The sequence below is a fragment of the Narcine bancroftii genome, chromosome 7, assembly GCF_036971445.1.
Source record: "Narcine bancroftii isolate sNarBan1 chromosome 7, sNarBan1.hap1, whole genome shotgun sequence".
Taxonomy (NCBI): domain Eukaryota; kingdom Metazoa; phylum Chordata; class Chondrichthyes; order Torpediniformes; family Narcinidae; genus Narcine; species Narcine bancroftii.
In genome coordinates, this window is record NC_091475.1 from 146997747 (window position 1) to 147019572 (window position 21826).

At 42.0% G+C, this 21826-nt stretch overlaps 1 protein-coding gene across 1 annotated transcript in view; it reads left to right on the forward strand.

Annotated features, from left to right (window-relative positions):
• angptl5 (angiopoietin-like 5) overlaps window positions 1-15804 on the forward strand; it is a 50330-nt gene extending 34526 nt beyond the window's left edge. The window contains exon 8 of the mRNA XM_069892484.1: window positions 15429-15804. Within this exon, the coding sequence (XP_069748585.1) occupies window positions 15429-15745 (317 nt within the window). The 3' untranslated portion in view covers window positions 15746-15804. The remainder of the gene's footprint in view (window positions 1-15428) is intronic.
• Window positions 15805-21826: the final 6022 nt, after the last annotated feature.

Consider the following 21826-nt stretch of genomic DNA (forward strand, 5'->3'; position numbering starts at 1 on the left):
ATTTTTTTTCATTCTTGTAAGGTATCGTTTAATCCATCTTTTCCAAAATAAATTGCACTTGTTTTCATCTCCATCTTGCATAAATATCTTCATTTTTGAAATTTGATATCTCATTATCAAGCACCATTTTCAGACAACAATGAATGATCTCCAATTCAGCATTTGCCAACTCATCAACTGTTGGATAACAGCTCTTCCAAGTCTATAGATTCTCTTTCTTGATATGATGTAAAAACTCAGTTTTTAATCTAAGAATCCATGCTACTGCCCTTTTCAAACAAAACCATGAAGAGTGATAGCAAATTCACTGAGTGATCCGATCATTTTCATTAGATATTTGAATAGTATTTACATCAGTGTTTTGGATTTAACTTCCCGATTTTGAGGCTGCTCTTCTTGAGATCGCAGCTTTTTTTGTGTTAGCTTTTTGAACGTTTGATCCTCGAGAAGCTATAACAGATGGATTATCTGCTGTTTTGACATATTGCCATTGATTAGCATGCAAAACCTTTTCAATTTCATTAACCCTGTTAGTCACAAAGGTATAAAACCTTGTGGTTTATTAATGTATTTAAGCGCTGATGTCCTATCAGTCCAAAACATAGAATTTGCTAACTCCATCTGTAATTCTCTTTTTAACATAATGTCCAGTTTGCTCGCCATAGTAGCGGCAGTCAATTTCATTTGAAGTATGGTGACTGGCTTTAATGGAGCCACTCTGGCTTTCCCCATTACAAATCCACAATGCACTCACTCTTGATTATTTTGTAGTACTAAATAACTGACAGGACCAAAACTACCTTCGCTTGCATCAGCAAAGTAGCAAAACTGAGCAAATGTGGCAATTCCAAAGTCTGTTGGTCAAATATCTGTTGACTTAAAAATTTTCTAACATTTTAAGACTCTCAATCCAATTTATTCAATATATTCTAGTATAATTTTAACCCATCCAAATGTTCTTCTGCACAATTCTTGTAGAATCTTTTTGGCTATTAATACTACCAGTGCCAATATTCCCAAAGGATCGTATATGGAACTTATGATTAATAGAATATCTCTTCTTTTTAAAGGCTGTTCTTTCAAAGCAATTTTGAATTTGTAAACATCTGATTGAACACACCATTGCACTCCTAGAATTTTTTCAACAGGTAGAACTTCACAATCCAAATCAAGATGTTTTAACTCCTTTGCTCCTTCTGTCTCAGGAATAACAGCCAACACATTGCGACTGTTGCTAATCCATTTTGTAAGGAAAATACCTCCTTTATTACAAATCTAACACATGATAAAGATCTGTTGCTTCTTTTTTCTGAAACAACTGAAGTAAGGCAATCATCAACATAGAAATTATTTCTGATGATTATAGTTTGAGAACTAAGTTGCTCTTCATTATCTTCAGCACGTTTCCTGAGAGCAAAGTTTGCACAACTCAATGCTTCAAATAGATGATAAACTGGTATTCAATCATGTTTTAATACCCTTTTTTATTTAAGTACCTTATTTTTATTCAGTTTTTCACAAGAGTTGTTGACCTCACCGGTGTTTGTGGTTTTTTTTTGTCTTTGTATAATTTGTATAATTTTATTCTCAGTTGTATTGGGGCATGGGGGAGGGGGCAGTAGAGAGGAAAAACGGACTCTGTATGTTATACATGTGTTGAAAGAAAGTGTATTGCCTGAATCTATACAAGGCTTTGAAAATCAGAATTAAAATATTTAAGAAGAGAGCGGTGTATAGTAAGTATAGGCAACAAGGACCAAATGAGTCAATTGAAGATTATAGAAAATGTAAGAAAATACTTTAGAAGGAAATCAGGATGGCAAAAAGAAGATATGAGGTTTCTTTGGCAGATAATGTGAAGGTAAATCCAAAAGGTTTCTACTCGTATGTTAAGCATAAAAGGATTAAGGGACAAAATTGGTCCCCTAGAAGATCAGAATGGTCATCTCGCGAGATGGGGGAAATCTTAAACAGATTTTTTTCATCAGTATTTACTCTGGAAACTGGCATGGTGTATAAGGAAGGAAGAGAAACAAGCAGTAGTGGCATGGAACATATAGAGATTAATGGGGAGGAGGTGCTTGCTGCCTTACAATGAATAAAGGTAGATAAATCCCCTGGGCCTGGCATGTTATTCCCTCAGACCTTAAGGGAGACTGGTGTAGAAATTGCAGAGGCCCTGGTAGATATACTTAAAATGTCTTTAGCCACGGGTGAGATGCCGGAGGATTGGAGGATAGCTCATATTGTCCCATTGTTTAATCAAGGCTCCAATAGTAAACCAGGAAATTACAGGCTGATGAGCCTGACATCAGTAGTGGATAAATAATTGGAGGGTGTTCTGAGAGATCGGATATACATATATTTGTACAGCCAAGGGCAAATTAAGGATAGTCAGCATGACTTTGTGCCTGGTAGGTCATGTTTAATTAATCTTTATAGAGTTTTTTGAGGAGGTTACCAAGAAAGTGGATGAAGAAAAGGCTGTGAATGTTGTCTACATAGATTTTGACAAGGTCCCACAAGGGAGGTTAGTTCAGAAGTTTCAGACACTAGATATCCATGAAGAAGTTGTAAACTGGATTGAAATTGGTTGAATGGGAGAAGACAAAGAGTGGTAGTGGATGATTGCTTCTCAGGCTGGAGGCCTGTGATTAGTGGTGTGACTCAAGGATCAGAGCTGTGACCATTGTTTTTTGTTGTCTATATCAATCATCTGGATGATAATGTGGTAAATTGGATCAGCAAGCTTGCTGATGACACTAAGATTGGATAGCGACGAAGACTTGCATAGCTTGTAGAGGAATCTGGACCAACTGGAAAATGGGCTAGAAGATGGCAGATGGAATTTAATACAGAGATGTTGCATTTTGGAAGGACAAACCAAGGTATGACATACATAATAAATGGTAGGGCACTAAGGAGTGCGGAGGAACAAAGGGATCTGGGAATACAATACATAATTCCCTGAAATTGGTGTCACAGGTAGACAGGGTTGTAAAGGAATCTTTTGGCATCTTGGGCTTCATAAATCAAAGTATTGAGTACAAGAGTTGGGTTGTTTTAGTGAGGTTGTATAAGACATTGGTGAGGCCCAATTTGGAGTATTGTGTGCAGTTCTGATTGCCAAGCTACAGGAAAGATATCGTTAAGATTTAGAGTGCAGAGAATATTTACTAGGATGTGGCCGGGTCTTCAGGAATTGAGTTCCAGGGAAAAAATTAAGCAGGTTAAGACTATCCCTTGGAGAGTAGAAGAATGAGGGGAGATTTGATAGAGAAGAGATAAATACAAGAGGACATGGCTTTAGGGTGAAAGGGGAAAGGTTTAGGAGGAACATTGCTGCCATCCGACATGGTAAATACAGGCTCATTCTTAAGTTTAAAAAAAAATTTGATAAATACATGGATGGGAGAGGTCTGGAGGGTTATGGAATGGGTGCAAATCAGTGGGACCAGCTGAATGATGTTTCGGTACAGACTAGAAAAGCTGAATGGCCTGTTTTCTGTGCTGTTGTGTTCTATAGTTCTATATCCAGGAATGGCTTCTTCTCTGGTCGGCTGGTCCACATACTGTGCACAGAATCCTTCTTGACACACCTAACAAATTCAGCCGCATCTATCCCTCTTGCAGTCAGGAAGTGCCAGTCAATATTAAGGAAGTTGAGACTCCCGTAACAACAACCCTGTAATTCCTGCTCCATTCCAAAATCTGACTACTTACCTGTTCCTTAGTATCTCTCAAAAACAAATCAGAGAGCCTTCATTTAAAAAAAAATAGTTGTTTTAGAACCAGTTACAACTTATTTGCCAGTACGAATCCTGTAACAACTCATTTGCCAATATGAATGTTATTCTTTTCAAGCTCTTCTACTCTCAATTGAATTTTAAAACCTTTCAATTAGTTTCTTGATATTGCATGAACAAATACAGTATGTGAATAATTGCATGACTGATAAAATTTAAAATTCAGATAACAAAAGCAATGTTGCATGTTATTTAATTTAAGAGAGGTTGTGTTGCTTGGGTGTTATTCCAATCAAGTTAACCATGTAACTTACCTGGAGCAATCTTTTGTGAGTTGGGGTTGATTTTTAAGAAGAGTGGGATAGACAGCAACCTGAGTTTGAATCTAGTGCTGTCTGTAAGGAGTTTGTACATTCACCCTGTGACCATATGAGTTTCCTCGTGTTATCTAGTTTCCTCCCACTACCTTTGTCTATGGTAGATCATGTTTAACTAATCTTAAGAATTTTTAGAGGAGGTTACCAGGCAGGTTAATGAAGGAAAAGCTGTGGATGCTGCTCAATGGACTTTATTAAGGCCTTTGACAAGGTCTCAAATTGAAGATTAGTCAGGAAGGTTCAGTCTTTCGGTATTCATGATGAAGTAGTAAACTGGATAATGTAGAAGGGTCTTTCAAGTTTATATTGATGTTGATGAATACATCAAATGCATTAACACATTAATTAACCAATTTATTAATATTTATGTATTAATATTTTGGTTAATTAATTAATGTGTTAATGCATTTGATATATTCATTATCATCAATCTAAAGACTCTTACTTCTACAATTCAGCATTGGCTTTAAGGGAGAAGCCAGAGAGTGGTAATGGATGATTACCTTTCAGACTGGAGGCCTGTGACTCAGGGATCAGTCATCTAAATCAGTGATCTGGAGGATAAAGTGGTAAATTGGATCAGCAAGTTTGCAGATGACATAAAGACTGAAGATGTAGTGGACAGTGAAGAAGGCTTTAAAAACTAGAAAAGGGATCTGGACCAGCTGGAAAATGGGACAGAAAATAGCAGATGGAATTTGATACAAACAAGTGTGAGAGGTTGTATTTTGGAAGGACAAACCGGGGAGAGGCATACACAGTAAATGGTAGGGCCCTGAAAAGTGTGGTAGAATAGAGTGATCTGGTATTACAGATACATAATTCCATGAAAGTAGCATCACAGGTAGATAGGGTCATAAAGAGAGCTTTTAGCACATTGGGCTTCTTAAATCAAAGTATTAAGCATAGGAGTTGGGATGTTACGGTTGTATAAGAAATTGGTGAGGCCATATTTGGAGTATTGTGTGCAGTTTTGATCACCTAATTAGAGGAAGGATTATCAATAGGTTTGAAATAATGCAGAGATTTACTAAGGTGTTGCTGGGACTTGAGGAACTGAGTTACATGGTAAGTTTAAATAGGTTAGGGCTTCATTTTCTGGAATGAATAAGAATGACAGGAAATTTGATAATGGTATATAAAATTATGATGGGTATAGATTGAGTAAATACAAGTAGGCTTTTTCCACTGAGGTTAGGTGATATTGAAACCAGAGGTTAAGGGTGAAAGCAAAAAGTTTAAGGGGAAGATGAGGGGGAACTTCCTCAAACAGATAGTCTTCTTCTAGGATGATAATGGCTCCTTTTAATCAGTTTGTGAGGTTTAAATTATGCATCCTGGCGTGGCTGTACAGGTTGATCTTTGACAATTCCCACTCCTCAGAATGGAACAGCATTTGTGTGAATGGATTTTAGGTGAGTAGGTGTTCTGGGTAAACTTGTACCATTGCTGAGCTCCAGACCCACCCTCTCAACATCCCCTCCTGGATCCAGCAGCATGGTGAGGTCCAAGACGGCTGGGGGAAATTTTGTTGCAGTGAATGGCCAGACCATGCTTTAGTGCAAGGGATGCCCTTTCTGAACTTCACGGCACGTTTGCTAGATGGCCATTGAATCTACGAGAAGGTTCGTCCACCCTATGGCAGGTCTTGTTATTCATCCTGCAGGGTGTCTAACCAACCTTTGCACCAGGCAAGCCTGATGGGGGAGCCAGTCTAGTCACCAACCACCCAACCATGTGACAAGTAGTAATGAGTTACATGGCACCAGTAGCACTCAGATGAGGGACCTGACAAAGAATAGTGGGAGTGTTGAATGAGATACCATCTAAAGTGGTGAATGTGGGCTCAATTTTAACCATGAAGTAAAATTTGGACAGGCACATTGATGGGAAGGGTATAGAGGGAATTGAACTGGATGCAGGTTAGTGGGACTAGGCAGAATACAGTTCAATCCAGACTAGAAGAGCTGAATTGCTTGTTTTTGTGCAGTAATGTCCTATGGTCCTATGACAGAGATACTGAATGAACTTTTAATTTTGAATGTAATGTTAAGTAACTTTGATGTGATTTTAATGAGTTAAAATGTTAATAGTTTGAGTATTTTCCAAGTAAAGTTGATAAAAATGCAAAGGGGTTTCTATGAATCATTCTCACTGATTAGAAGAGATTTATTTGTTATTTATTAATCCTTATTAAGAACTCTTTGCATCCAACTTGCATCATAGGTTTCACTTTATTAGTTTAACTACCAACAAAAGACACATCTTGGATGGCTCTCTTTAAACTGAGGAGTGTTGAACAAGGCTTCAGCCCTTTGAATCCATATCAGTTTTATGTAAAAAAGTTACCTGCTTTGCTGTTGTTACCCATATTCTTTGTTATATGTAACAGCCTTGACTCTCTTTTCGATATTATGTCTACTGTATTGACAGAAGACTGGCTCTATAGAAATGAGATGGATTATTCACATGGTACTTTGACTCCTGCACCGAAACTTTGCTGCATGTACTGCTATTGAGGACAAGGATCTACATAGAGTTTCTTTGCCTTGCTAATTATTTAGCTGAACAGCACCAGTAATGACTGTATGTGGCAGAGCTAAAAGATATGATTTATTGATGATGGGGACAAACAAGAAAGACTGCAGATGGTGGAAAACTGGAGCAACACAAAGTACTGAAGGACCTTAGTGGGTCAGGCAGCATCAATGGAAGGCAATAACCAGTCAATGTTTCAGGAGAAACAATTTATCAGGACTCCTATTGACTAGCTGTTTGTGGGGAGATGATTGTATGGATTGGCTGGCCTGCCCTCCTATCCTCCAGCAGGACCATGACGCAAATCTCGCAAAGTTCTTGCCATGTCACTCAACTTGACATACAACAAGGACAAATGCGTGTTCAACACGGAGTGCCTGGCCCTTCTTGGATGCGGCGTGACACATGGTGTCACTGTCTCCGACCCTGACTGCGTGCAACCTCTTCTGGAGTTCCCTGTCCCAAACACCCAGAAGGCATTAAAAAGGTGCTTGGCGTTGTCTCGTATTATACACAATGGGTGCCCAACTTCACCAATAAGGCCCACCCTCTAATTCGGTCAACCACCTTTCCATTATCGGCGGAAGCCCAGACTGCTTTTAATAAAATTTGATGAGACATCACTAAGGCCACGATGCATGCCGTGGAAGAATCCGTCCCCTTTCAGGTGGAAAGCGATGCCTCCGATTTTGCACTGGCTGCCACATTAAACCAGGCAGGCAGGCAGGTAGCATTTTTTTCCTGCACCCTTCACAGTCCCGAACTCTGGCACTCCTCCATTGAGAAGGAGGCGCAAGCGATCTTTGAGGCGCTGCGCCACTGGCGACACTATCTAGTTGGTAAGAGATTTACCCTGTTGATTGACCAGAGGGCAGTGACCTTCATGTTTAGTGGCAAAAAATAGGGTAAAATCAAGAATGACAAGATTCTGAGGTTGAGGATTGAGTTATCCACCTGCAACTATGACATCTTGTACTGGTCGGGTAAGCTCAAAGTTCCTCCGGACGCCCTATCCCGAGGGACGTGCATCAGCACACATCTTGACTGTCTCCAGATCCTGCACAATAGTCTGTGCCACCCCGGAGTCACGAGGTTGTATCACTTTATCAAGTCAAGGAACCTTCCGTACTCCATCGAGGATATCTAGTCCACGACTAGATGCTGTCAGATCTGTGCCAAGTGTAAGCCCCAGTTCTACCGACCAGAAAAGGCACACCTCATGAAGGCCACCCACCCTTTCAAACAACTCAGCATCGATTTCAAGGGCCCCCTCCCGATCACAAATAGGAATGCCTACTTCCTGACGGTGGTGGACAAATTTTCCAGGTTCCCCTTTGCACTCCCGTGCCCGGATATGACCTCAGCTACTGTCATCAAGGCCCTGAGCAGTATCTTCACTCTGTTTAAGTACCCCGACTATATTCATAGTGACCGGGGGCCCTCATTCATGAGTGAGGAGCTGCATTGGTAATTTTTGACCAGAGGCATAGCCTCCAGCAGGACTACCACCTATAACCCCAGAGGCAATGGCCAGGTGGAAAGGGAAAATGGCACCATCTAGAAGGCGGTGCTCCTGGCCCTTAGGTCCAAAAATTTGCCAGTCTCCCGCTGGCAGGATATCTTGCCTGAAGCTCTCCATGCCATCTGTTCATTACTGTGCACCATTACTAACACCACCCCACATGAACACCTCTTTGCTTTCCCTAGGAGGTCGGCGAATGATTCTTCCATCCCTCCCTGGCTGACAACACCAAGGCCGGTTCTCCTTCGGAAGCACATCAGAGGCCATAAGACGAATCCACTGGTTGAAGCAGTCCGCCTCATACATGCAAACCCTCAATATGCATTTGTGAGGTACCCGGACGGTCATGAGGAAACTGTGCCCATATAAGATCTGGCAAGGGCCGGAGAACCCGGGACTGCCTTGCCAGCTGCTGATCACACTATGGACCTGATGGTGCTACATTTGAGCATGGCCCTGGAGTCCGAGCTGCCTATCTTGCCACTGGATGTCTAGGCTTCTACCCTTCATACAGCTGCAGAGGACCACCCAGCACTCCAGGAGTCCACTGCCAGCACCCCAACCCCCACAGTTCCTGTAGCAGATACTTCCCCTTGGGCCCGCTCTCCAGAGGAGCACTGTACGGACACATCGGTTCCCCGGCGATCCGGCAGATAGAGGAGGCCGTCTGTGCGGCTCAACCTCTAGCCGGTGGGGGCATCCGCTTCTTCCGCCACTTTGTTTAATAATTATTAAATACTGCTGAATTGTTGAATTGCTGCTGTTATCGCCCCCAGTTCTGTTGTTTACCGGTGGGTTCTTTTTTTTAAAAAGAGGTGGTGATATGATTGTATGCACTGGCTGGCCTGCCCTCCTGCCTTAGCTCCTCCCTTAGTCCTACCCATGCGACCCCGAGCCATAAAAGTCGAGTCCCCTCTCCTTCCTGCTCATTTTCCTAACCTGGATCTGGGCCAGCAGTCTCTAGCTCAATAAAGCTTATCATTCCCCTCAGTCTTCTGTCTGTATCATTATTGGGGCTACCAATAGTGCTCCACAATGTTGATTATGGGATTGCTTAATTTTCTTCCTGGTAAGATGCTCTTGCTGTTTTGTAAACTTTTAGTTTTATATTCTGACACCTAAAAATTGGCAACCCATTTTATGTAAGTGTGGTGATTCCACATTTTCCAATAAAGCAGGATAAATTTGTGGATTTGATAGTGATAAGCAAAGTAGGATTATGCCAGCCAATGAAATTACAGATTGTTGCAGACTACAATTTTCTGCTACAGAAGATCTGCAATGCCTCATGGGTATCCTGCTTTGAGCAGCACGATTTGTTTCAGATCCACTCTTGAATTTGTTAAATTTATTACAAAATTATGCTTATATAGGTTCATGGCATTCATCGGGTAGTGAAGCATCACAGCTGTTTTATTCAGCAAATGGATTCATTTGGGAATGTAATCAGTTTTTAATATGAGTAAACAGTATAATGTATTGAAATTCTGAATGATTATGATAATGAGAAAGGATATTGATTGTTAATTCTTAATCAAGATGTAAATTCTTTGGAAACAATATTGGTTAATATTAGTTAGACTCCATTAGTTATATACAATATAATATTGGTTCAACAGTTCAGATGGCCTAATGTTTTTCCTATTAGATCATTACAGCACAGAAAATAGGTCCTTCTATTATTCTACCTAGTTCCACTAACCTGCACCTAAACCATTGCCCTCCATACCACTCCCATCCTTGATCCAGCTCAAATTTCTGTTAAATGTGAAAATTAACCCTGTATTTCTTATTCCTTATGTTCCTTATACTACATCTATTCTTGATCAGATATTGTGGATTTATGTGCTTTAAGTCAAGTTTATTGTTATCTGATTGTACAAGTACAACCTGACAAAACAGTGTTCTCTGGTCCTCGGTGCAAAACACACAGACATACAACTAGACATAACACACATACAGACAAACAATACATATGCAGGACAAGAATTCATATATGCAAATAAATAATTAAATATTGTTCCATGAATATGAAAGTCTTGGATCGTTAGTGTGATCAGTTCCTTTGGTCGTTCAGCATTCTCACTGCCCGGTGAAGAAGTTGTTCCCCAGCCTAGTGATACTGGTGCAGAGTGGAAGGGATCCTCAATGATTTGCATGCCTTCTTCAGACAACGATCTCATGGATAACAGTGAGAAGGGTTGGGAAGAGTGAGACTCTATTCTTATGCCACTCTTATGGTCCTGCGGATTGATCTCCGATCCATTTCTCTCCAGTAACCATATCACACTGTGATGCAGCTGGCCAGGACACTCTTGATAGGGCTCCTATAGAAGGCTGACATAATGGTGCAGGTAGCTTTGCCCACTTCAGTCTTCTCAGGAAATGCAGTCACTGTTGCACTTTCCAGTCATGTGAGGGGATGTTGAGGGTCCAAGGAACTCTCCACTCTCTCTACTACATAAATATTGATGTGTAATGAAGGGTTGTCATTCCTGGAGTCCCAAATTCCTTTGTCTTGTCCACATTGAGACTCAGTTTGTTATTCTTACACCATTTTATGATATTTTCCACCTCGACACTGTAGTGTGACTCCTCATTGTTGCTGACGAGGCCAACTTCTGTTGTGTCTTCTTGTACACTTTTATCAGGGATATTACCCCTAGTATACAAAATGGGTGGTTTGGTGATGGGAAGATTAATGTGCTGATGTTCAAAAGATACGTTTGAGGTTGCTTTTCATTATAAAATATAGCAATTTGAGGAAAATAATACATCAAACAACTAACAAAACTGAAATGCTTACTGATAGTTTCTTGTTCAATCAGTAATAGAGACCATATGCGGTGAATGTCTGCCAAGCTGCCTGTCTGGCGAGCCTTGCAGTACTAACATTGGCTGTGCATTATCTCGACTGTTAAGGACACTCCCCTTGGATATAACTATATATGCATCTATTGTCTTTCATTATTGTACCATGAGTTTCTGCTAATAAAAGCCATGATTATTGTTTGACCACATCGTCTTTGTCTTCTTCATCAACTGGAACTTCAATTTTATTAGCAAAAATGGATGCAGCACTCAAGCCAGAGCGGCTGATAATCGACCAGTCTGCCCTGAGGGTCAGAGAAATTTTCAACCACTGGATTGCTTGTTTCGATTACTACATGGCTTGAAACAACATGGTCAATGAGGCGATACAGTGGGGCCACCTGAACTTTCTGCTGGGTGAGGTCCCTTTCGCTGTAACGCAAGGAGCTATCACTCTGACTATAGCCTGGGAACATCTGACTGGCTACTATACAGTGCCATGGAATGTGGTGCTTGTTCGACACCAGTTGCTGACTAGACACCAGAAACCTGGGGAAAGTTATGCTGCCTATGCACTGGCTCTCGACTCGATGGTAAATTAATATGTTGTCAGGGCAGTCAATGTGCAACAACACCGCAATGCCTTGAAGCTGGATGCTTTAGTCAACAGGATTGACTCCAGTTACATCCGACAGAGACTGCTGGAGAAGGAGCCCTTAACCTACGATCGGGCAGTCACTCTAGCCAAAACACTGAGAAGTGCCATGCAGTCCAGTGAAATGCTAGAAACCAAAAAGAAAATATCCAGGAGTGCTGGAACCCCAAAGGAAAAAAAAAGGTGAACTCCTGAAAAATGCTATTTCTGTGATAAGAGCTGGCACCCCAGACAGAAGTGCCTGGCTCGATTTGCTACCTGCAGCTATTGTGGGATACTCGGCCACTTTGCTAAAGCGTGTAAGGCAAAAAGTACTCCCACTGAGAAGAAGAGAAACACCAAGAAAATGCATCCTGGAGCTGCAGGAATAGAAGACAACTGTGAAAAGGGGGGATCTTCAGACAAGCAGGCTGAATCGACTTCAATAATGGCGAGGTGAGATCCCCTGTGATAGCTGAATTGACTCCAAAGCTTGGGGAATGTTACGGACGGGAACGGTCGACTATGAAGGGGGAGGTGAATGGTGAGACTCTTAATTGTCTAATAGACTCGGGGAGTGCTGACAGCTACATCCTCGAGAGACTTGCCAGAGCCTTAAATTTGCGGAGATATCCAGTGAACCGAAAGATGGCTGGTAGTGAAATTACAAAACCTGTACAGGACAAGTGTAAAGTTACTTTAAATTTGCAGGGATATTGCCTGACTGATGTGTGGCTCTTTATTATGCCAGAGCTTTGCACGCCTGTGGTACTGGGGTTAGATATTCAATCCCAGATGAAGAGTGTAGTGTTAAATTTCGGTGGGCCACTACCCACACTTACCATCCCCCATGATAGTTACTGCGTTCTGTCCACATTAAAGATCAAAGCTCCCTCCATTTTCAGTGATTTATCCCCTGAGTGTCAGCCAATTGCCCACTAAGAGCTGTTCTTGCAGCAAACAGAATCATGAGTTTATCAAAGCTGAGACCCAGAGATTGCTTAAAGAGGGAGTAATTGAACACAGCAAGAGTCCGTGGCAAGCCCAGGTGGTAGTTATGAAAAATCACACTAAGAAACAAGTGGCTATTGACTACAGCCAGACAATCAACCATTACACTAACCTGGATGCCTACCCCCTGCCACGCATCAAGGAAATGATTAATCAGATAGCGCAATACAAAGTGTACTCCACTATCGACCTCAAAGCAGCTTACCACCAAATCCCCATTAAAAAAAAACAACCCTATACTGCCTTTGAGGCTGATGGGGGGTTATACCAGTTTAAAAGTGTACTTTTTGGAGTCAATAATGGTGTGTTCAATGCGACAGAGCTACCCATTCTGGGCTACATTGTCTGCAAGAGTGAAATCAGCCCCGACCGCGAAAGAATGGCCCCCCCTTAAGTTACCACCCCCAAACTCAGCAAAAGCCCTTAAAAGGTGTATGGGATTATTTTCCTACTACTTCAAATGGGTTTGGGACTACGCCACAAAGGCATACCCTCTGTTTGACACTAAATCTTTTCCTCTCTCTCCAATGGCCTTGAAGGTTTTCAAGAGAATTAAAACTGATATTGCCAAAGCTGCACTCTTGTCCATTGACGAGGATGTCCCATTCCAAGTTGAAACTGATGCCTCAGATTGTGCCTTGGCAGGAACCCTTAATTAAAAGGGCAGACCTGTGGTATTCTTCTCCCGCACATTATGCAGACCTGAACTTAAACATCCTGCCATTGAAAAAGAAGCCCAGGCTATTATTGAAGCTGTTCACTACTGGAGACACTTTCCAGCCGGCAGAAAATTTACTCTTGTCACTGATCTGAAATCTGTAGCCTGCATGTTCAGTACTAAACACAAAAGTAAAATCAAGAACGATAAGATGGCACGCTGGTGAATAGATCTCTCAACTTATAATTATGAGATCCAGTACAGACCGCGCAGGTTAAATGATACCTCTGACACATTGTCATGATCTGCTGCTGGTGCTCAGCGGGAAGGGCTAAATAAGATCCACAGCAGACTGTACCACCCAGGAGTCATGAGATTCTTCCACTACATAAGGGCTATCAACCTTCCTTATTCTCTGGAAGAAGTTAGGAAACTGACTAAAAGCTGTCCTGTTTGCACAGAATGCAAACTGCAATACTTCAAAGCTCCAGAGATCACTCTCATCAAGGCAACCCGACCTTTTGAGAGGATTAGTTTAGATTTTAAAGGGCCGTTACCTTCCAACAACAAAAATGTATAGTTCCTTACTGTAAATGACGAATATTCCAGGTTTCCCTTTGCGATACCCTGCCCTGACACCTCGTCAGTGTCTGTCATTAAGTCACTTAGCATTTTTGGTTTTCCCAATTACATTCATACCGATAGAGGCTCAGCATTCATGAGCGCTGAACTGTGGCAAGCCCTGCTAAGAAAGGGGATTGCCACCAGCCCTGCCAAGAGCTACAACCCGCAGGGCAATGGGCAGGTTGAAAGGGCTAATGCTACAGTCTGGAATACTGTTAATCTTGCTTTAAAAACACATGGTTACCCTGTTTCCTGGTGGCAGGAGGTGCTGCCTGAGGCACTACATTCTATTCGGTCTTTATTGTGTACTGCAACAAATCAAACACCTCATGAATGTATATTTGCATTTCCTAGGAAATCAGGAACTGTGATGGACTGGCCAGCCTGTTTATCTGAGCCTGGAACCGTGCTGCTGAAGAGCCACACTCGGGCATGTAAAACAGATCCCCTAGTCCAACCAGTTCAGCTACTGCATACTAACCCCAACTACGCTCATGTTAAATTCCCAGACGGGAATACTGACACTGTACCCCTAAGAGATCTGGCCTCACCTGGTTTGCCCCTTCCTTGCACCCCTACTCAGAGTGAGCCTGAGAGTTTGGACTCACCCCCCCCCACCCCCCCACCAGCCTGTGACCCCCTAGTAAGCTTTCAGATGGCCATGCTGAGGCTCCACTGTCTCACGCTGGCGATTCTGGAGCGGGTCCAGAAGCCAGTCCTTCCCACACTACAGACCCAGGACCTGTACCAGTTCCCAAGTTTGCAAAGGAGCCATCTGTTTTGAGACAAAGCAGCAGAATTTGTAAACAACCTGATAGGCTGACCTATTCATAAAACATCTCATTATATTTTGATTGCTTGCTAGATACTGGTGTATTTTGGCTGTTAGAGTATCTCAAGGCCAAATATGTTATCAATGTATTGCTTGCCTCAGTCTTTCCTAGCAGCTGTCCTTTTGATTTTAACCCTTCTTCTGCCGGTGGAAGACTGTGGTGAATGTCTGCCAAGCTGCCCGTCTCCCCTCTGGCGAGTCTTGCTGTATTAACATTGACTGACCATTATCTCTACTGTTAACGACACTCCCCTTGGATATAACTGTATATGCATCTATTGTCTTTCATTATGGTACCATTAGTTTCTGCTAATAAAAGCCATGATTATTGTTTGGCCACATTGTCTTTGTCTACTTCATCAACTGGCACTTCACCATGTAGAGTGGTGTTTACTTAGGACAGAGTCACAAATCTATGCAGACAAATTTTAAATAAATGCCATTTCTAATATATCTATGTTACCACTTTTATTTATAATATATTAATTTACTTACTAAGCTAAAGTGCATATTTATAAATGGTAATCAATATTAACAAGCACATATCAAAATACTGTTATTTTAGAACTAATATTTAATCGTTAATATTTATGGTACAAGTCTAAAAATAGTTAAATTTTTACACCAAAGTTTCAACCTTGTAGAACGCTAATGATATATTTTAATGTTATGCAGGAGATGCATTTCGAGGTTCTGGAACACAGGATGATGAGAATGGAATGCCCTTCAGTACTTTTGACCGTGACAATGATGGTTGTAATCCGCAATGTAATATACAAGGACATTTGGTTGACAGCTGCAGTGTTCACCACAATAACACTGGCTGGTGGTTCAACCAGTGTGGCCTGGCCAACTTGAATGAAGCTCACTTTGTGACAGAAAAATCATTTATTTCCTATATTCGCTGGGAGACATGGAAACTAAATGGGGCACCAATCAGAATCAAGTCAGTTTCCATGAACCTCTTGCGATCTCGTAATTACCATTTGTAAGGATGCCTCTGTTTAAGATTCAGAAATGGAAAAGTTAATAGCAAAAAATACTGTTACACTCTTCAGCAAATTTATCTTGCTTTTGATGCCAATTAGAAATGACTGCTTTATTAAGATTCATATATTTTTCACTTTGTAAAGTAATAATAGTTCTACTAATTATATTTATGCATCACACATCAATATATTCAATTAATTTTTATTTGGCAATATTGTAAGAAATTTATTGATATTAACAATTTCACAGGAGGGGATTTTGAATCCAAATCTGAATGTTTTATGAAACGAGGAACGATTATATAACTCAAAATCTGTTTCTGGGTTGAATCTTAACTCTCCAAAATGAGCGGATACATTCAGAAAATTGCAGGTTTGAAATGAGTCACAAGTTATGCAAATATAGGAGCAGAAATTGAACTACAAATCCACTGTATTCTAAATTTAATAAAGGGACAAAACAAAGGTGATTTATCTGCTTTGAAAGTGATTTTGCGATTTACTACTATAATTGAATGCCTGTCTACATTTTAACACAACATTTGAAAGATGGTGAGGAGCTGTATCCAAGATGTGCAAGTCTTTATGGCAATATTCCTGACCAGGAGGAGTAAAGTTTGAGTTCCAAAATGAACACAATTTTACACTGTAAAATATCACCACCTTTTCTCAATATATTTACTTTCCCTCCCCTGAGGTCCAACCATCATTGGACCTTTTTGAATTTCTATATAACCTGCATCCTCCATTATCTACTTCCAACTGGAATTGGGAAACCCACAATGGGCACTCCTATACAATCCACCGATATGGTGAGGACTCCAATAGATTTTGACCACCCTCATCAAAAATTGCAGATTACTGCCCTCTTTTTTGTTCCCCAAATTGCACTGCTGCATTTCCACAAAATCAGAATCACAAGTTAAGAAATTCATTGTTCAGTGCAAACATTCACATAAACCACCTTACAAAAAAGTAAATAAAAAAAATAGTGCAAGAAAAGTCAAAGTAAGGCAGCATCTTTGGTTTATTGAACATACAGGAATCTGATGGCAATGAGAAAAAGCTGTCCTTGTGCCGCTGAGTGCTTGTCTTTAGGTTCCTGTACATTTTTTCTGATGATAGCAGAGTGAAGAGGGCATGGCCTGGGTGGTGAGGGTGCTTGAGGATAGAGGCTGCTTTTTTAAGACACAGCCACTTGGAGATGTCCTCAATGGAGTGGCCTGGTGCCTGTGATGTCGCAGGCCAAGTTAACAACCATCTAGATTTTTTTTCTTGTCCTAAGCATTGACATTTCCATACCAGACATGGATGCAACCAGCCAGAATGCTCTCCACAGAACACCTATAGAAGTTTTTGAGAGTCTTCAGTGGCATGGCAAATCTCCTCAAACACCTCACCAAGTATAGCGGCTGGTGAGCATTCTTTGTAATTGCATCAACATGGAGACTCCAGGACAGATCTTCGGAGATGTTGACACCCAGGAATTTGAAGTTTTTGACCCTCTCCACTACTGAGCCCTCAATAAGGACTGGATCTTGCTCTCCTGACTTCCTCCTGGAATCCACAATCATCTCCTTCATTTTGTAAACATTGAGGGCAAAGTTGCTGGTCCATCTCCCTCCTGTACATTTCCTCATTGCTGTTTGTGATTCTGCCGACAACTGTGGTATCATCGGCATATTTGTAGATGGCATTGGAATCCTGCTGGCCACACAGACATAGGAGTATAAAGAGTAGACCAGTGGGATAAATACAAATCCTGAGGATATTGTTTCCAATTCATACTGACTGTGGTCTTCTGCTGAGGAAGTCAAGGATCCAGTTGCAGAAGAGGGTGCAGAGGCCCAGGCTTTGGAGCTTCTTGACAAGCACTGGGGAAATAATGGTGTTGAAAGCTGAGCTGTAGTCTAGAAAGAGCAACCATATGTATGAGTTGTTGTTTTTGAGGTGATCCAGAGTGTAGTGGAGAGCCAGTGATAGTGCATCTGTTCTGGAGTGAATATGATGATAGGCAAATTGTAGTTGGCCTAGACCACTGCTTGGGTACATGATAATTCTGGCTATGACCAACCTCTCATCACAGTAGATGTTAGTGCTACAGAAAGATAGTCATTGAGGCAGCTCACTCTGCTCTCCTTGGGCACCAGGTTGAATGATGCCCTTTTGAAACAGCTGGGAACTTCTGACCACAGAAATGAGATGTTGAAAATGTCTGTGAATACTCCGGATGGTTGGTTGGCACAGATTTTCAGTACCATGTCAGTACACCATCAGGTTCTGACACCTTGCATGGTTTCACCCTCATGAACGATGCTCTTATGTTGGCCTCAGAGACAGATATAATAGGTTCCTCAGCCTTTGCAGGGATCCTCATAGGCACTGGTGGGTTTCCATCTCAAAATGGGCATAGAAGGTGTTCAGCTCATTGAGCAGTGAAGCATCACATCCATCTATGGTGTTCACCCTCATTTTGTAGGCTGTAATGGTCTTCACTCCCTGCCATAGCTGGCATATATCTGTCTCTATCTCTAGCTTCCTTCGGAATTGCCATGTTGTTTCAGAGATAGCCTTCTTGCTCTCTGGACTGCTTGTGGAGATCTGGATCCCCAGCCTTAAACAAACTTGATATTGCCCCCAACAGGTTGTGAATCGTCTGATTTATCCAAGGCTTCTGGTTGGAGAACACCCTCTATGTGGGCACACAATTGTCCATACAAGTCTTGTTGAAGTTGGTGACGCCTGTTGCATATTCATTCAAGTTTAAGGATGAACTCTTGAATATGTTCTCATCCACCAACTCAAGGCAGTCCTGCAGTTGCTCCACTGCCTCCCTAGACCATACTTTCATAATTTTCACTATTGGTGCTATGGTCCTCAGTCTCTGCTTGTATGCCAGAAGTACAGCCAAGTGATGAGACTTGACAAAGTGTAGTCATGGTATAGCTCGGTAGGCAATCTTCATGGTGGTGTAGCCAAGGTTGAGTGTGTTGGCTCCTCTGGTCTTGCATGTGGTGTGTTGGTGGTATTTTGTTGGAATCTCCTTCAGGTTGGCCTGATTGAAGTCCCCTACAATGATTGGGAAGGCATCGGGATGTGCTGTCTTATGGATGCTAATCAGAGTGCTCAGTCCCTCCTGTGCTAGCCTGGCATAAGCCTGGTGTGGAATGTACACTATGACCAGGATGATGGCAGTGAACTCCCTTGGCAGGTAAAATTGGGGTGGGGGGGAGGCGCACTTGATTGCATATGTTCCAGGTCAGGGGAGCAGGACTGGGAACTTCATTAATGCTAACTTCTGTGCATAGTACAAGAATTACCTGCAACCAGTGACTGTGATCCAAAGAACTTTTCTAATCTTAAATATACATTACACAAACCTGTGCTTAGTATTAGAGGGGGGTTAAGTTAGGTAGGTTAAGTAATAAGTTATAGTTTAATTCTGTTTTCTTCAATTATAATTAAAAACTACTTTTATTTTGTGGTGCATATCTATTGCTGCTGGTGTTTGGGGTCCTTTGGGGTCGTAACCATTTTGCCTGTGATATCCAGGACTGTGTCCATTACCTTTTACAGGTCTTTACACTCGGGGTACTGGTGTCCCCATACCAGACTGTGATGCAGATGGTCAGCATAATTTCTACTATATATCTGTAGAAGTTTGCCAAGTTTTTGATGTCTTACCAAACTTCCGCAAACTCCTGAGGAAGGAGAGGTGCTGACTTGCACCCTTCATGATAACATTAATGTGTTGGGTCCAGGAAAGGCCCTCTGAGATATTGACTCCAGAAATTTAAATTTGTGCACCCTCTCTACCTCTGATTCCTCAATGATCACTGGATCGTACACGTCTGGTTTTCCCTTTCTAAAGTCTACATGAATGTCATTCACCGTTGAATAAATTTAGTAGGTGTTAATCAACATTTTGCAATGATAGCCTGATGTGTGAATAGTCAGGATTTTATATTTTTTTCATCTTATAACACCAATATTGATTTTACATGTCAGATGTGCTGGGATACTGATTAAAAAAAAAACCATTGTTAATTTGTTATTAACAGGATATTTTAGGACAATGTTGATTAGAAATGAAAACTAAGAGCCTGGAGTCTCTTACATAGAGTAGAAATGGGTGATGGAGTTAATGAATATTATTAAAGGCATGATATATATTTCCATTTATCAGTGAAATTAAAATATTTTATCAATATTAGATGATTAGAATTAAATTTGATAAAACATTCAGTAGAAAGATCATATTCTTCTTTGGCTTGGCTTCGCGGACGAAGATTTATGGAGGGGGTAAAAAGTCCACGTCAGCTGCAGGCTCGTTTGTGGCTGACAAGTCCGATGCGGGACAGGCAGACACGATTGCAGCGGTTGCAGGGGAAAATTGGTGGGTTGGGGTTGGGTGTTGGGTTTTTCCTCCTTTGCCTTTTGTCAGTGAGGTAGGCTCTGCGGTCTTCTTCAAAGGAGGTTGCTGCCCGCCAAACTGTGAGGCGCCAAGATGCACGGTTTGAGGCGATATCAGCCCACTGGCGGTGGTCAATGTGGCAGGCACCAAGAGATTTCTTTAGGCAGTCCTTGTACCTTTTCTTTGGTGCACCTCTGTCACGGTGGCCAGTGGAGAGCTCGCCATATAACACGATCTTGGGAAGGCGATGGTCCTCCATTCTGGAGACGTGACCCATCCAGCGCAGCTGGATCTTCAGCAGCGTGGACTCGATGCTGTCGACCTCTGCCATCTCGAGTACTTCGACGTTAGGGATGTAAGCGCTCCAATGGATGTTGAGGATGGAGCGGAGACAACGCTGGTGGAAGCGTTCTAGGAGCCGTAGGTGGTGCCGGTAGAGGACCCATGATTCGGAGCCGAACAGGAGTGTGGGTATGACAACGGCTCTGTATACGCTTATCTTTGTGAGGTTTTTCAGTTGGTTGTTTTTCCAGACTCTTTTGTGTAGTCTTCCAAAGGCGCTATTTGCCTTGGCGAGTCTGTTGTCTATCTCATTGTCGATCCTTGCATCTGATGAAATGGTGCAGCCGAGATAGGTAAACTGGTTGACCGTTTTGAGTTTTGTGTGCCCGATGGAGATGTGGGGGGGCTGGTAATCATGGTGGGGAGCTGGCTGATGGAGGACCTCAGTTTTCTTCAGGCTGACTTCCAGGCCAAACATTTTGGCAGTTTCCGCAAAGCAGGACGTCAAGCGCTGAAGAGCTGGCTCTGGAATGGGCAACTAAAGCGGCATCGTCTGCAAAGAGTAGTTCACGCACAAGTTTCTCTTGTGTCTTGGTGTGAGCTTGCAGGCGCCTCAGATTGAAGAGACTGCCATCCGTGCGGTACCGGATGTAAACAGCGTCTTCATTGTTGGGGTCTTTCATGGCTTGGTTCAGCATCATGCTGAAGAAGATTGAAAAGAGGGTTGGTGCGAGAACACAGCCTTGCTTCACGCCATTGTTAATGGAGAAGGGTTCAGAGAGCTCATTGCTGTATCTGACCCGACCTTGTTGGTTTTCGTGCAGTTGGATAATCATGTTGAGGAACTTTGGGGGACATCCGATGCGCTCTAGTATTTGCCAAAGCCCTTTCCTGCTCACGGTGTCGAAGGCTTTGGTGAGGTCAACAAAGGTGATGTAGAGTCCTTTGTTTTGTTCTCTGCATTTTTCTTGGAGCTGTCTGAGGGCAAAGACCATGTCAGTAGTTCCTCTGTTTGCGCGAAAGCCGCACTGTGATTCTGGGAGAATATTCTCGGCGACACTAGGTATTATTCTATTTAGTAGAATCCTAGCGAAGATTTTGCCTGCAATGGAGAGCAACGTGATTCCCCTGTAGTTTGAGCAGTCTGATTTCTCGCCTTTGTTTTTGTACATAAAGAAGAGATGAACTTAAAATCACAGGCATATTTAAGGGAAATGGGAAAATAAAGAAATGCAGAAGAAGGGATGGAAAGTTCTGTTGATCAGCTCATAAAATGAAGAGTGGGTGGGGAAAGATGGAAAATAAACACCAGCACTGACCACATGGGTCAAAATCTGTGTAAACATTCCATGTATTCTATCATGAATGTGTATTCATGTCTTTCAGTA